Source organism: Morus notabilis, unplaced genomic scaffold, assembly GCF_000414095.1.
Source record: "Morus notabilis unplaced genomic scaffold, ASM41409v2 Scaffold277, whole genome shotgun sequence".
Taxonomy (NCBI): Eukaryota; Viridiplantae; Streptophyta; class Magnoliopsida; order Rosales; family Moraceae; genus Morus; species Morus notabilis.
In genome coordinates this window covers 301,383-314,832 of record NW_010363731.1, presented here as the reverse complement: position 1 = coordinate 314,832, position 13,450 = coordinate 301,383, and the positions used below count along the sequence as shown (strand labels likewise).

Genomic DNA, 13,450 nt, shown 5'->3' with positions numbered 1-13,450 from the left:
GGTTTGCCAAGAAAGGTTGGAGGTTTTTGGTTTTTTTTTTTTTTTTTTTTTTTTTTTTTTTTTTTTTTTTTTCCTCCCTTTGAGTCAATGACTCCATGGCTGTTTTTTCTTTTTTTATCTTTTTAATGTTTAGATTTTTTTTTTCATTTTAAGGGTATTTTGGGTATTTTCTGAGGTTAAAATTGGTGTGGACTGAGATAAGGTATTGATTTATGTACTTAGTGTAATCAAAAGATATGCTTTTGATAAAATCAAAAACCGAGGGTATGCATTCTAAATAAACCTAAATTACAAGGTATAAAAATGTAAATAATCCTTAGTTTGTTTTGTTCTTCTTTACACCTAGAAGGACCGATGGTTCGGTTTCTCCACCATCACCAACCGAAACTAAACGAACTATGCAAGGGAACTGACCAAAACCGCACGAGCATGGTCGGTTTCAATTCGGTTAAACCGACAGTCTTAAAGAATGAACATTTCATTAGTTTGAAATCAAACGCACCTAGTCACCTTCCATGCCTTAAGAGTATTGATATTATATGCAATTTGATTCTATATTCATCTCATTAAGAATCAAGTTTATGTGTGTGCATCTTACAATTTGTCCCCATTTACTTGTGAGCTTTCAATTTCAATTCTACATATCCTTGTAAAGTTGTGAAACGGGCCATGCCGATCCTTGTAGAGTTGTCAAACGGGTCGTGCCGCCCGCCACGGGCCTAGACCGGGCCAGACACGACCCTGAATAGTTCAGGGGGGCCTGAGGGAAGACCCTCAGACCCGACCCTAGCCCAAGCCCTCGTCCATAAAGGCCAGCGCCAAGGCCTGGGCCTTGTCCATAAAGGCTAAGGCCGGGCCTAGGCCCAGGCCCAGGCACAAGCCGACCCTGGCCCTTTGAATATTTATTACAATATTTAACGAAAAAACATATATCATATGCTATCAAAAAATGTGATTTTATTGAATTGAAATAATACGAATAACTACACATAAATGACTATCTTGTTAAAAACTTTGTCAAGTAAAACTTGTGGGGAGATTAAAACAAAACCTTAACGAAGAAAAAAAGAGTACAGTATACAAGGATAAGTAAATTACACTGTGGCCGAATTGCTTCCAGAAGATAGAGTTGTCAATTGGGCCGGGCCGTCCCAACCCGCTACAGTGCTGGGCCCGATACGACTCGGCCCAGTACTGTTTCAGGCCAGGCCGGCCTAGCACATCACCTAGGCTAAGGCAGGGACGCAACTCCCCAACCCGCGGCCCTGGCACGGCCCAGGCCCGTGCGAGGCACAAACCCAACCCGACATGGCGCGGCCCGCCGCGTGCCCAACGTTCACCTACAGCCTGGCACGCAGCCCAACATGTCACATGCCTAACGATCGAAAACGGTTAATCCGGCCCGGCCCGTGACGTGCCCAACGGTTATAAATCGAAAATCCCCCCTAAAACCCTTATAAATACCCCACCTCGCTCACAAACGGGCCGAATTACTTTCAGAAGATTCTGTTATGTTTAAATTTGAAAAATATCCTTTAAGTGTATCATATGTATAGTGTTGTTTCCGTTTGTGAGGGCGGTGGGGCATTTATAGGGGTTTTAGGGGGGATTTTTGGTTTATAACCGTTGGGCACGTCACGGGCCGGGCCGGACTAGCCGCTTCCAACCATTAGGGCCGTACGTGCCGGGCTATAGGTGAACGTTGGGCACGCGGCGGGCCTGTGCCTCACACGGGCCTAGGCCGCGGGCTAGGGAGTTGCGGTCCAACCCTAGCCCACAACCCTAGCCCACATTATGTGTCAGACCAGGCCGGCCTGTAACAGTACTAAGCCAGGCCATACCATGGCCGGTACTGTAGTGGGCTGGGCCAGGCCGTCCATGGACGGCCCGGGCCCAATTGACAAATTTGTTCTTGTGCCTCGGTATTGTATTGTATATTCTAGTTTGGATTAAAAGTCCTCACATTCTTACAAAAACCTAATTATTGATATCTATTATTATGCAAAAAGTACAAAATTTGTATTAAAAAAATAGAAATAAACTAGAACATAAAAATAAAATCGCCCGCATAGAACCGATCCATTAAGAAGATGAAGTGTCAGGGACATCATCAAGAATGAAAGGACCAAGTTTACCTGTCCTAAACAGTGTTAGAAACTTTTTTGATACCATTAAACGAGCTTCAGATGCTTTATGCGGAATCTTTAGTGCCTTCTGCAGTGCTACAAATTGTTGTTCTATAAGTCCCTCCAAGTCGCTCTCGTCTTCTACGTTGCCATTAAAGTTTGAAAGAGTCAAGTACAATGCATGTTGGACTTCAGCAACAAGATCCTGAAAGAAAATGAGAAACAAGAAACTTGAATGACATTGATAATTGTAATCCAAGATGCCCGCTAGTCAAATTAAAGCGAAAGGTTTCACAAATCCATTAAAAGCAGTGCATGATAACAGCCAGTATAAACACCAGCACGTAGTAACAATGAGAGTTTTTCAATGCAATCAGAAAGCACTCCAAAAAATTTCGACAATATTGAGAGGGGGTGATAGCCAGTTAAGATGTGGAAAAGTCTTCCCGTATTGGCTATCTTACTGTTGTTGCAGTCAATTTACATTGAAAGTTGTTCAAGAAAATAATGCTGTATTGGACACGAAGTTATCTGACCAAAAGTTTGGTTTATCAATCATTCATGATCCTAGTACCAAAACACGTTGTATTGGACATTGAAAGAGGTTCCTTGCTCTAATAAGCAAAACTTTAATGTTAATATAGCCCACAGAGGTAAAAAATTTGCTTGCTCTCTTTCCGATCAAATACCCAGAAGAAACCGGTACAAGATTCCTTCATTTGTTATCTCTGTCGATGCACTCATGTGTTAACGTGATACACTTAGTGCTGAAATTTTAGACGAGCGGTCTATGACCATCGAAAATTCTGAATTTTTACCTGATGACTGAACCCGTCCGAGCGTGAATTTTCGGACTGCCCGACCCGACCTAAGCAATCCTTTGGACGGGCTTTGGGCAAGTTTTGACTGCCAGAGCCCGATCAGACAGCCCGAGACCACCCGAAGTGCCCGACCTAATTTTTTAATATTTTTTATATATTTATATACCATTATATATAATTTTATTTATTAATTGTATATGGCATGGCATGTATATAAATAATTTCTAAATTATTTATTGTAAACATTATACAAAACTTATAAGGAAGATTGCAATTTAAAATGTACACGAACTATATAAATGCTTTTCTTCGGCCACGGCGGGCAGGCCCTTCTCGCCGCCCGAAAATGCTTTTCTTCGGGCACGGGCTCGGGTAGCCTGAAAAGAGTAAGCCCCCCGACAGCACGCCGCCGTAGAGAAGTCGTCCCTCGCCGTTCGCCAGATTTTTTTTGAATTTTTCGGCAATACGCGAAGCTGCCCGAATCTGTGCCCGAATTGCTCGAATTTTTTGTGACCGTTGCCCGAATTTTGGTGACCGTTGCCTGAATTTTGCCCCGTGCCCGAAAAATGCCTGATTTTTTTTTACCGTTAGCCCGAAAAATGCCCGAATTTTGAAAAAAAACGGTCTTTTGCCCAAACCCAAACCCGAACCCGAATTTTGCCTGAATTTTTGAACCTAACGGTCGGATTTTGTGCCGTTGCCCGAACTGCCCAAAAATTTTGTAGCTGTTGGACCCAAATTTTTGGGGGAAAAATTTTTTTTTTCGACCCAAAAATTTTCCTATAAATACCCCCCTCCCCCCAACCATTTTCCTCACCCCAAAACTCTCATTCTCTCTCAATTTCTCTTAATCTCTCTTAATTTCTCTTAATATCTCTCTTAATCTCGCTTAAATCTCTCTTAAGCTCTCTCAAAGCACTCTCAATCTCTCTTATTTTTCATAATGGCTTCTTCTGGTTATGGTGGTGATATTCCCATTGATGTCCAATTCAACATCGAAGAAGGGCAATTTCCTAATGTTTTTCAATCGCAGGAATCGCAAACTATGGAAAGAGTTGCTGATCAAACTGCAAATCCGACCCTTGGTGGACGTACTAGAGGTCGGGGATGCAATGGTGGTGGCACAAGTGGCCGTGGAGGAGAGGCAAGCGGTAGTGCTAATACAAGTGTTGCAAGTTCTAAAAAGAAATGCAAACGCACCTCAGCAGTTTGGGAGCACTTCAACACATTCGAGAACGTCGACAATAACGGTAACATTAAATACGTAACTCAATGTAAATATTGTGGTGAGAATTACAAGGTAACACTATTCACGGCACTACACACTTAAGAAGGCACTCTGAAAAGTGTCTTCAAAAGCAAGGAGGCAGAGATCAGCTCCGCCAAACGCAATTATCGTTTGACCGGCGGTCTAAGCACGTGAAAATACGATCCGCAAGTTGATCGTATGGAAATGGCACGATTAATAACCACATTAGATCAACCACTAAGTTTTTCTAAACAAAAAAATTGGCAACGTTATATTAAAATTGTACATAATCCTAAAGCACAATTTTTTTCTAAAACTACTCTTAGGAAAGATGCATTAAAATTATATAAACAAGAAAATGAAGCATTAATCAACATTCTACACTCTACTAGTGGTTGCGTTGCGTTAACGGCGGATATTTGGTCCGCCGTTTCCAACAAGAATTATTTAGCTGTAATCGGACATTATTATAAAGATTTTGATTTTGATAAGAGAATCTTAGGTTTCAAATGTGTTATAGGATCGCATACTGTCAATTTAATATATAACACAATTTTATCTGTTATTGATGAATATAGTTTAAGAGATAGAATAATAACCATAACATTAGATAATGCAACTGTGAATACTAAAACAATAGAACTTTTTGAAAATGATTTAAGTTTATTCAGTAATAATGATATTTTCCACCAACGTTGTACATGTCATATAATTAATTTAATAGTAAAGTCCGATTTAAAATCAATGTCAAGTCATATTAAAAGAATTAGAAATAACATTACTTGGATTTAAGGTAGTAATCAAAGAATACAAGATTGGTTTATATTTCTACAAACATGTAATCAAAATCCTATAGCATTAACCTTAGATATGCCCATAAGATGGAACTCCACTTACATAATGTTTGAACAATGCATCCTCTATAAAGATGCTATAACACATTATGTTAGTGCAAAATTAAGAACAAGATTTATAGATGAAACTGATTGACAAATTGTCGAACTTTCGTATAACTTTTTAAGTAGATTTCATGAAGTTACCTTAAAGTTTAGTGAAACTTATTACCCAACTTCACCATTAGCATTAAGAGAACTTTTAAGAATGTCTATTTTATTTAGTGAATGTAGGACACATGAGGTTTTAGGAGCTCCTATCGCCTCTATGGAAAAGAAATTTAAAAAATATTGGTTTAAATTACCCATGTTATATGATTTCGTTGTTATTTTTGACCCTAGATTAAAATTAGAAGGTTTAGAAAGTGGATTAGATAACTTAAGTGAATTTTTAGCTATAGACACTAATAACTAGTTTCCTATTATAAAGGAAAAAATATATTATCTATATATCTCTTACGAAAGTAGATTTAGAAACACACCTCGTGTTGAACAACCGCAACAACGAGACGACAATCCGCAGTCATTCTTGAATGTTTTCGGGTTGTCTAAGAAGAAGAAGAAGACGACGACGACAACGAGGAGTCAATGTCAAGAAGAATCTGGGAGTGGAAGTGGATCTTCATCAAGAGGTGGCGGCGGATTCAACGAGTTAATAGCGTACTTGAGTGAGGGCTTAGTTGTAGACAGTAGTGAGGTGTTTGATTTGGTTGAGTGGTGTAGGGCACGAGCATTAATTTGGTCGATCCTAACACGACTGGCAATGGATATTTTTTCAATCCCGGTCTCCACTGTTGCAGCCGAACAAACATTCAGTACAACCGGCCGAATACTTAAAGAACGGAGAACGCATTGCAGCAGAATATTATTGAAGCTTTGGTGTGCATCAAGGATTGGAACCGTTCCGACCAACGCTTACACGATACAATCTCACCGGCAAACCAAGAATGGATCGACAAATTTAATAGATTAACTTTTAATTTTCAAGATGATCCTTCTGCTTCATCTTGATAATTTCTTTGTAAATATTTATTTATTTTGTAATTTCTAATTTGTATAGTGCTTATTGTAAATTTGTAATCTTGTATAGACTTTATAAGTTCATCAAATTTGTAATTCGTCCCACAATGATTGCACTCTTTTTTTTCTTCCCAAGTTTTTATCCCAATTGAATTTTTTCTTGGTAAAATTTTTAATGAGGTAATCATGAATTACAAATTTAAAAATCAATGAAGTAATTTTTTTTATATAGTTCGTTCGTGTGTTCAGTGTTCATTTCATATTTCAAATTGTAATATACACATTGTAATTATACAAATACTTATTTCAACAACATAAAAATATAATATAAAAAAAAATCAGGCAGCCGGTCGGGCATCGGGCAGCCGACCGGGCACGGGCAGACATCCTCTGCCCGAAGCCTGTTCATGGTAATTTTCGGGTCGGGTCGGGCAGCCCAAAAATTCGGGCAGATCGGGTTCAGTCATCGTAAGTTCATCAAATTTGTAATTCGTCCCACAATGATTGCACTCTTTTTTTTCTTCCCAAGTTTTTATCCCAATTGAATTTTTTCTTGGTAAAATTTTTAATGAGGTAATCATGAATTACAAATTTAAAAATCAATGAAGTAATTTTTTTTATATAGTTCGTTCGTGTGTTCAGTGTTCATTTCATATTTCAAATTGTAATATACACATTGTAATTATACAAATACTTATTTCAACAACATAAAAATATAATATAAAAAAAAATCAGGCAGCCGGTCGGGCATCGGGCAGCCGACCGGGCACGGGCAGACATCCTCTGCCCGAAGCCTGTTCATGGTAATTTTCGGGTCGGGTCGGGCAGCCCAAAAATTCGGGCAGATCGGGTTCAGTCATCGGGCAAAAATTCAGACTTTTTGGTGGTCACGGGCGGCCCGTCCAAAGTTTCAACACTGTCGATGCCCGTCCAAGGAGAAATTTTGGGTCGGGCAACCCGAAAATTCAAGAAGTTCAGGCTCGGTCAGAATTTAAACCGAATTTTACTATTAAATTAATTACATGGCATGCACAACGTTAGTGAAATATATCATTATTACCGAATAAACTTAAATCATTTTCAAAAAATTCTATTGCTTTAGTATTTGCAGTAATATTATCTAATATTATAGTCATTACTCTATTCCTTAAACTATATTCATCAATAACAGATAAAATTGTATTATATATATTAAATCGATAGTATGTGATCATTGAACACATTTAAAACATAATATTCTCTTATATAAATCAAAATCTTTAAAATAATGTCCGGTTACAACGAAATAATCTTTGTTGACAACGACAGAGCAAATATCCACCGTTAACGCAACGCAACTACTAATAGAGTGTAAAAAGTTGATTAATACTTCCCTTTCTTGTTTATATAATTTTAATGCATCTTTACTAAGAGTAATTCTTGAAAAAAATTGTGCATTAAGATTATGTACAATTTTAATATAACACTGTCAATTCATTTGTTCGGTAAAACTAAGTGGCTGATCTAATGTGGCTACTAATCGTGTCATTTCCATACGATCGACTTACGGATCGTATTTTCAAGTGCTTCGACCGCCGGTTTGGCAGTCAAATGATAATTGTTTTTGGCGGAAATCAGGTCCGCCTCCTTGCTTTTGAAGACACTTTTCAGAGTGTCTTCTCAAGTGTGTTGTGCCGTGAATAGTATTATATTATAATTTATCACTACAATATTTACATTGAGTTATGTATTTAATGTTACCGTTATTGTCGACCTATTTGAATGCGTTGATGTGCTCCCAAACTGTTAAGGTGCGCTTACATTTCTTCTTGAAACTTGCAACACTTGCCCTAGCACTTGCGTGTACCTCTTCTCCACGCCCACAATCATTACGACCACGAGGTCCACAACCTCTAGTACGTCCACCACAGCTCGGATTTGCAGTTTCCTCAGCAGCTCTTTCTGGTTTTTGCGATTCTTGCATTTGAAAAACATTAGTAGAAAATTACCGTTTTTCAATGTTGAATTGAGTATCAACGGGAATATCACCACCATTAAGAGAGATTAAAAGAGATTTGAGAGAGATTAAGAGAGATTTGAGAGAGATTGAGAGAAATTAAGAGGTTGAGAGTTTTTTGGTGAGAAAAATGGTTGAGAGAATGGGGTATTTATAGGCAATTTTTTGGCTTGAAAAAAAAAATTTCCCTCAAAACTTCGGCTCCAACGGTAAATTAAATTCGGCAGGTCGGGTCGGACTTCGGGTTTCTCGGGCAACGGTAAATACAACTGTTGGAGTGGGGCAAAACACTCAAGTCGGGTTCGGGTTGCCCGAGAAATTATGTTGGTTTCGGGTTCGGGTTCATGTCAACCATAAAATTCAAAAAACTAGCTGTTTTTTTAGGTAATCGGGCAAAATTTGAGCTTCGGGTCGGGCATTCGGGTACGGTGGAAAAATTCAAAAAAAAAAAGTGACGGCCGGCAGTCACGGCCCCCCCACTGGTGGCGGGCTGCGGGGAATGTTTTTTTCTCGGGCTGCCCAAGCCCGAGCCCGGGCTTGAAAATTTTCGGGCTTCGGGCACGCCTGCCGCCCGAAGTTCCACCACTTGATACACTCATCACAAACTTTTTTAAGGGTTCTTATGAAAGTAGTGCTATTGAAAGTGGAAGAAACCCTGTGGAAAGCGCGTTCATAACCCATACATGTTCTCAACTTACGTCAACAAGCCTAATCAGCACCACGCATATTCAAAGAGAAGCTTAAAACTAGAATCAACCACAAACAACACATCACCCTGTACCTAATTAAACTGTATGCCGATAATATAAAACAACACGTACCTCGATGTACACCACACTAGACGTATTTGGTGGTTTCCTCCTCTTTGGTCGAAGATCTCTTAGATTGTATTCCACTTTTTCAACAGAATCATATTGGATCCCTTCTGCTCTCCTGTTGTTCCAGTGCTTCCAATGAAGGGGAGTGCCTCGGAAATTTAAAACTGCAAGTAAGTATTGAGCTATACGCTCCTCTCCAACCACTGAATCTTTCACAGACCCTGCATGTAAAGCGACAAACTTTTACATTATAGAACAAGTTTCAGCACATTGTTTTCACTTGAGACTCGTGAATCCTTACAATAATCACATCATAGATTGTAGAATCAAAAACATGAAACACACCATTAAAAAAAAAAAAGACAAGTGAGGAAAGTGGAATGACCTGCAAGCGCAAGCTTTAAACCTGTCTCTATATCCGGGATACTTGGAACAAGTACACCTGGAGTGTCCAGGACATATACGCTAGGCTGATGAGCAATCTGTAATTTATAAAATATGATTAAAAGCGTCATTCAAACTAAGAAAACAGAAATCTAAATGAGTCATTAGCAGAACAACGAAACAACGAGAACAAGAATGTCCTTCCACAAAAAACAAAAATTAACGAAAAGATTTAAAAATAAAAAGGCCTCTATCAGATTCTCTCATCCCAACGTTACAAAGAAGAAAAATCTTTCAACATCATCCCCTCGGCCTCCCATTAATCATCCCCGAATATGACATCAACTTCAAACATCCCCTGATCCAATTCCCCCACCTAATTCTAAAATGAAGTCCAAAAACTCACTTCACATGACCATATGCCTCCTCGAAATCAATCAATCGTTACCTTTTGCTCAATAATCTTCCACTACCTCATTAGTAATTAGGACCACATCCAGTAATTGTCTGTCTGCTAAAAAGGCCCCTACCGAGGTAATCGTCTTCCTACTGAGTTTTTTCCCCAATTTAAATGTAACGGGCATTCCAACAATCAACATCAACACAAGTCTATCTACACTCCAGTTCTTGACATACAAATAGGCAAGAAGAAAATCAAGAGGAAAAAAAATTACCTTGAACCCAGCAATGTCTTGAGTCACACCAGGCAAAGGACCCACTGTCGCCCGCTTCATCTTCCCCTGCACTAGGAAATACACAAAATACAATCATTTTTAGGTTCACCAAAAATACCATGACATACTAAGCTAGGGAACTTCTGTGGATACCTACCAATAATACGCGTTTTCATAAGGATTTGGGCGCTTTTGCCCCCCTAAACTTTTAATCGTGGCAAAGTATTGCAAAGTGCTCTTAAATCAATGAATAGTGTTAAAATACAAATGAACACCCTTATGTACTTGCCATAATGTGCTCCAGTCGTCATTGTCATAATGTGCTCCAGTCGTCATCCTCAATTTACATCTATGAGAGCATTTCCGCCCAAGTTTTGATAAGTCATTCATAATCATAGGGTAACAATACTAAATTAAAATCAGTGGATAATTACCAAGATTAAATGTAGTAAGTAATTTATCTAATCTAAAAAGTTGATATAGATGTATCAAATGCCCATTTCATATGTCAAATTAAATAGTACGCAAATCAACAAAATCAATTAAAGAAAAATAAACTACATTTACAAAACTCAGTGTAAAAATCTAACAAAATCTTACTCGGGAAACGAGATGTCGCAATTTGATGGATGGAATTAATCAAAGCCGACTTGCCTACGTTAGGAACACCAACAACCATAACAAGCAGAGTAGGCTCCCTAGAAATCACCTCCTTCAACTTGAACTCCACAAGGTTCAAAAGCTTAAAACACAAAATCAACAACACATTATCAGAATATCAACAAGTAAGAAAAGAAACAAGGCGAAAAGACATCGTTACGTATCGTGCCAACCTTCTGAACAGAGCTCTTGCTGTGAGAATTTATTGGAACGCAATCTTGCTTGTACGAATCAAAGTATTGAATCCATTTCTGCAAAAATGAAAGGACCAAAATATCAAAGTAAAAAAAAATAGAATAAAAGAGAGAGAGAGAGAGAGAGAGAGAGAGAGAGAAGTACAGGGATGATGTTAGGGTTGGCAAGGTCCTTCTTATTGAGAGCGATGAGGCGGCGTTTGGCAGAAAGGACAGGCTGAAGGTCCTGGTTGGCAGAAGAGAGAGGGATACGAGCATCGCGGACTTCAACAACGAGGTCGGCAAGCTTCAGGCGGTCTCTGATGGCACGGGTGGCAGCAGCCATGTGGCCAGGGAACCAGTTGATGGCTCCGCCACCGGTGTTAAAAGCCATCTCTCCTAGCCCCTTCTTGACCAGTTGCTTTAACCCTCTTCCCATCTTCTTGCTTTATCTTCTTCTTCCTCTGCTTCTGCTTTATCCTCGTCGTCTTCTTCTTCTTCTTCTTCTTTGGGAGCTGAGAGGAACTTCGGAGGTAAAAGGTTGAAGTCTTTGGGGGGTTTGGAGTTTAGGTGAGTAGCGTGCAAAGACAGAGAGGGTCAAGAGTTCCGACTTAGCCTTTGGTCCAATGTAGAGTTGGATTGAGAAGATTGCAACCTTACCCTTTGAGGCGTATGGTTTTCGATTTTTGCCCTTTTGATTATACCCTACCCCTTTGACTTCTTTCTGATAGCAGTGGAAACAACAAAAAAGAAGTTTACTTGTTAATGACAACAGTTTGCATCAAAGCACAAATTTCTTCCCTTGCTTCCTGTAATAAAAAAAATAGTGCTATTTCATTGGCAATAGTTATTACAAAAGCAAGCTTCAAGTACTCATGCAAGGAGGACAAAGGAAACAAGAGAAAATATATTAGAGAAACAAGCAAATCTATTATATGTAAAATAAATAAATAAATAAAAGATGCAATATTAAAGAGATTGTGTTGTAGTATCAAAATAGAACATTTTAGTAACAAAGAAACTAAACACAAGGAGTTACTTGCTTTATAAAGAAAACAAGGAAAATTAAGCGGTCTAAAGATGTCCAAAAATATATCCCAAAGCCACACGCACATATTTGCTCACCATTACATTTTATTTAATATATCAATTCTTACCTTTACCTGGTCAACACTTGATTTTCACCTCAAATGCCTAAAATGCCCTTAAAAAACTAAGAAATACTAAAACTTGAAAAAAAACAAGCCCCCCTCAGAAACAACTAAATTAGTTTTCGACACTTGCAACATATTACATCAACTTCTATTGCACAAAAACAGCAAGCATAATCATGAGAATCAACATCATAAAAGTCCATATTTAAACTAATAAATATGATCCTAAGTCCAACAAATGTGAGTTACACTCAGTCCGTTTCTTACACACACACACACACAAAAGTCCATATTTACTCCTTGGTTCATTACAATGTCCCAAAAATTGGTCTGTTCTTGCTAAATCTCAGCCCATTCAAGTTCCTTTCACACGAACAGATAGACTAAGAATCTAAGAAACTGTGAGAAATATTGAAAACAAAGAAATTTTGTTTTCTGGGGAATTTAATCAACCACTTAAAGGCCAGAGAAAAAAAACAACACTCCTTAAAACAATCTTAACACACAATCAGCAAAATTTCAACAAATTTCTGAACCCCACAACCAAATCAAATCAACTTTATCAATCAACAGATAAAATGCACATATTTCCACAAACCCAAAAACCAAAAGCCTGACTTCAAGCTAGCCTCTATCGGCTGTTGAGAGAAACAAAGGGCCAAGTGAACTAATACTTTTTTTCTTTTCCTTGGTTTGCACCGCAAATGAGTTTGTTCAAGAAACACAAAATTTTTTAAAAAAAAAAAAAAAAAAAAAAAAAAAAAAAAAAAAAAAAGAGGCTGGATTTTAACAGAGAAACAAAACTTGAACAAAGAAAGTAATTCAAATCTGAGAAGGTACCCGGACTGGGTGAAGAGCGATGGCGGCGGCGTTAGGGCTGGTGCCGAAGAAATCCCCAAATTCGGCGATTTTCTCTTTGGAAGATTGATAATTTGGAATAGAGTATTGGAGGAGAGATTTCCCAACACGCGGTAAAAAGGAGCCCATTTTCATTGTTGAGTAAAAATATTTATTTGTCTTGTTCTTTTTGTTGATTCGAGTTTAAAATTTAAGTTAAAATATAATTATATGTGAGAATTTTTTACTGTAATAAAAAAATTAGATGTGATTGTTTGTGAGAGCTTTTTATTATAGTAAAACTCAAATTCTAAACTTGAATCAGCGAAACGAACGAGGCCTAATATTGAAATAATATTTTATACGCAACGTAATTTCACTTAGAATTTAATTAAAATATGAGTTTATTATTTTTAATTTAATCGATTTAAAATTAATAAAATAATCTCTTAATTAAAATTTCTTAGTGCAAGGAAAAATCTTTTGATTACAATTAAAACAATAAATTTTATTTTTGTGAATTTAAGAAATTTAGGTTGATTTAAAATTACGAATGAACTCGATGAATTTAGCCGAGTTACCTACATATCCTGTTGAGGGATCAAGCCATTTGTAATTTGAATTTAGAATTGGGATTTTAGTTTG

At 37.9% G+C, this 13,450-nt stretch overlaps 1 protein-coding gene across 2 annotated transcripts; it reads right to left on the bottom strand.

Annotated features, from left to right (window-relative positions):
- Nucleotides 1–2,029: 2,029 nt before the first annotated feature.
- On the bottom strand, nt 2,030–12,925 carry LOC21405787 (short integuments 2, mitochondrial). Of its 2 annotated transcripts, none has more exons than XM_024169934.1 (8): nt 12,809–12,925; nt 10,981–11,623; nt 10,815–10,892; nt 10,582–10,723; nt 9,982–10,052; nt 9,309–9,405; nt 8,927–9,144; nt 2,030–2,331 (listed from the first exon to the last, which is right to left on the bottom strand). In XM_024169934.1, exons 2-8 carry the CDS (start codon nt 11,251–11,253, stop codon nt 2,083–2,085), a joined length of 1,128 nt encoding a protein of 375 aa, XP_024025702.1. In that variant the 5' UTR covers nt 11,254–11,623; nt 12,809–12,925; the 3' UTR covers nt 2,030–2,082. The 2 variants fall into 2 exon arrangements, with proteins under 2 accessions (XP_024025702.1, XP_024025701.1); XM_024169933.1 differs by having other exon boundaries at nt 10,981–11,538.
- Between the last annotated feature and the right edge of the window lie 525 nt (nt 12,926–13,450).

Coding starts and splice junctions, on each gene's coding strand:
- LOC21405787 (XM_024169934.1), bottom strand. CDS start 11,253: ATGGGAAGAGGGTTAAAGCAACTGGTCAAGAAGGGGCTAGGAGAGATG. Junction 10,053..10,581: donor TGCGACATCTCGTTTCCCGA/GTAAGATTTTGT, acceptor TGTATTTCCTAG/TGCAGGGGAAGATGAAGCGG. Junction 9,145..9,308: donor TTTAAAGCTTGCGCTTGCAG/GTCATTCCACTT, acceptor CTTTACATGCAG/GGTCTGTGAAAGATTCAGTG.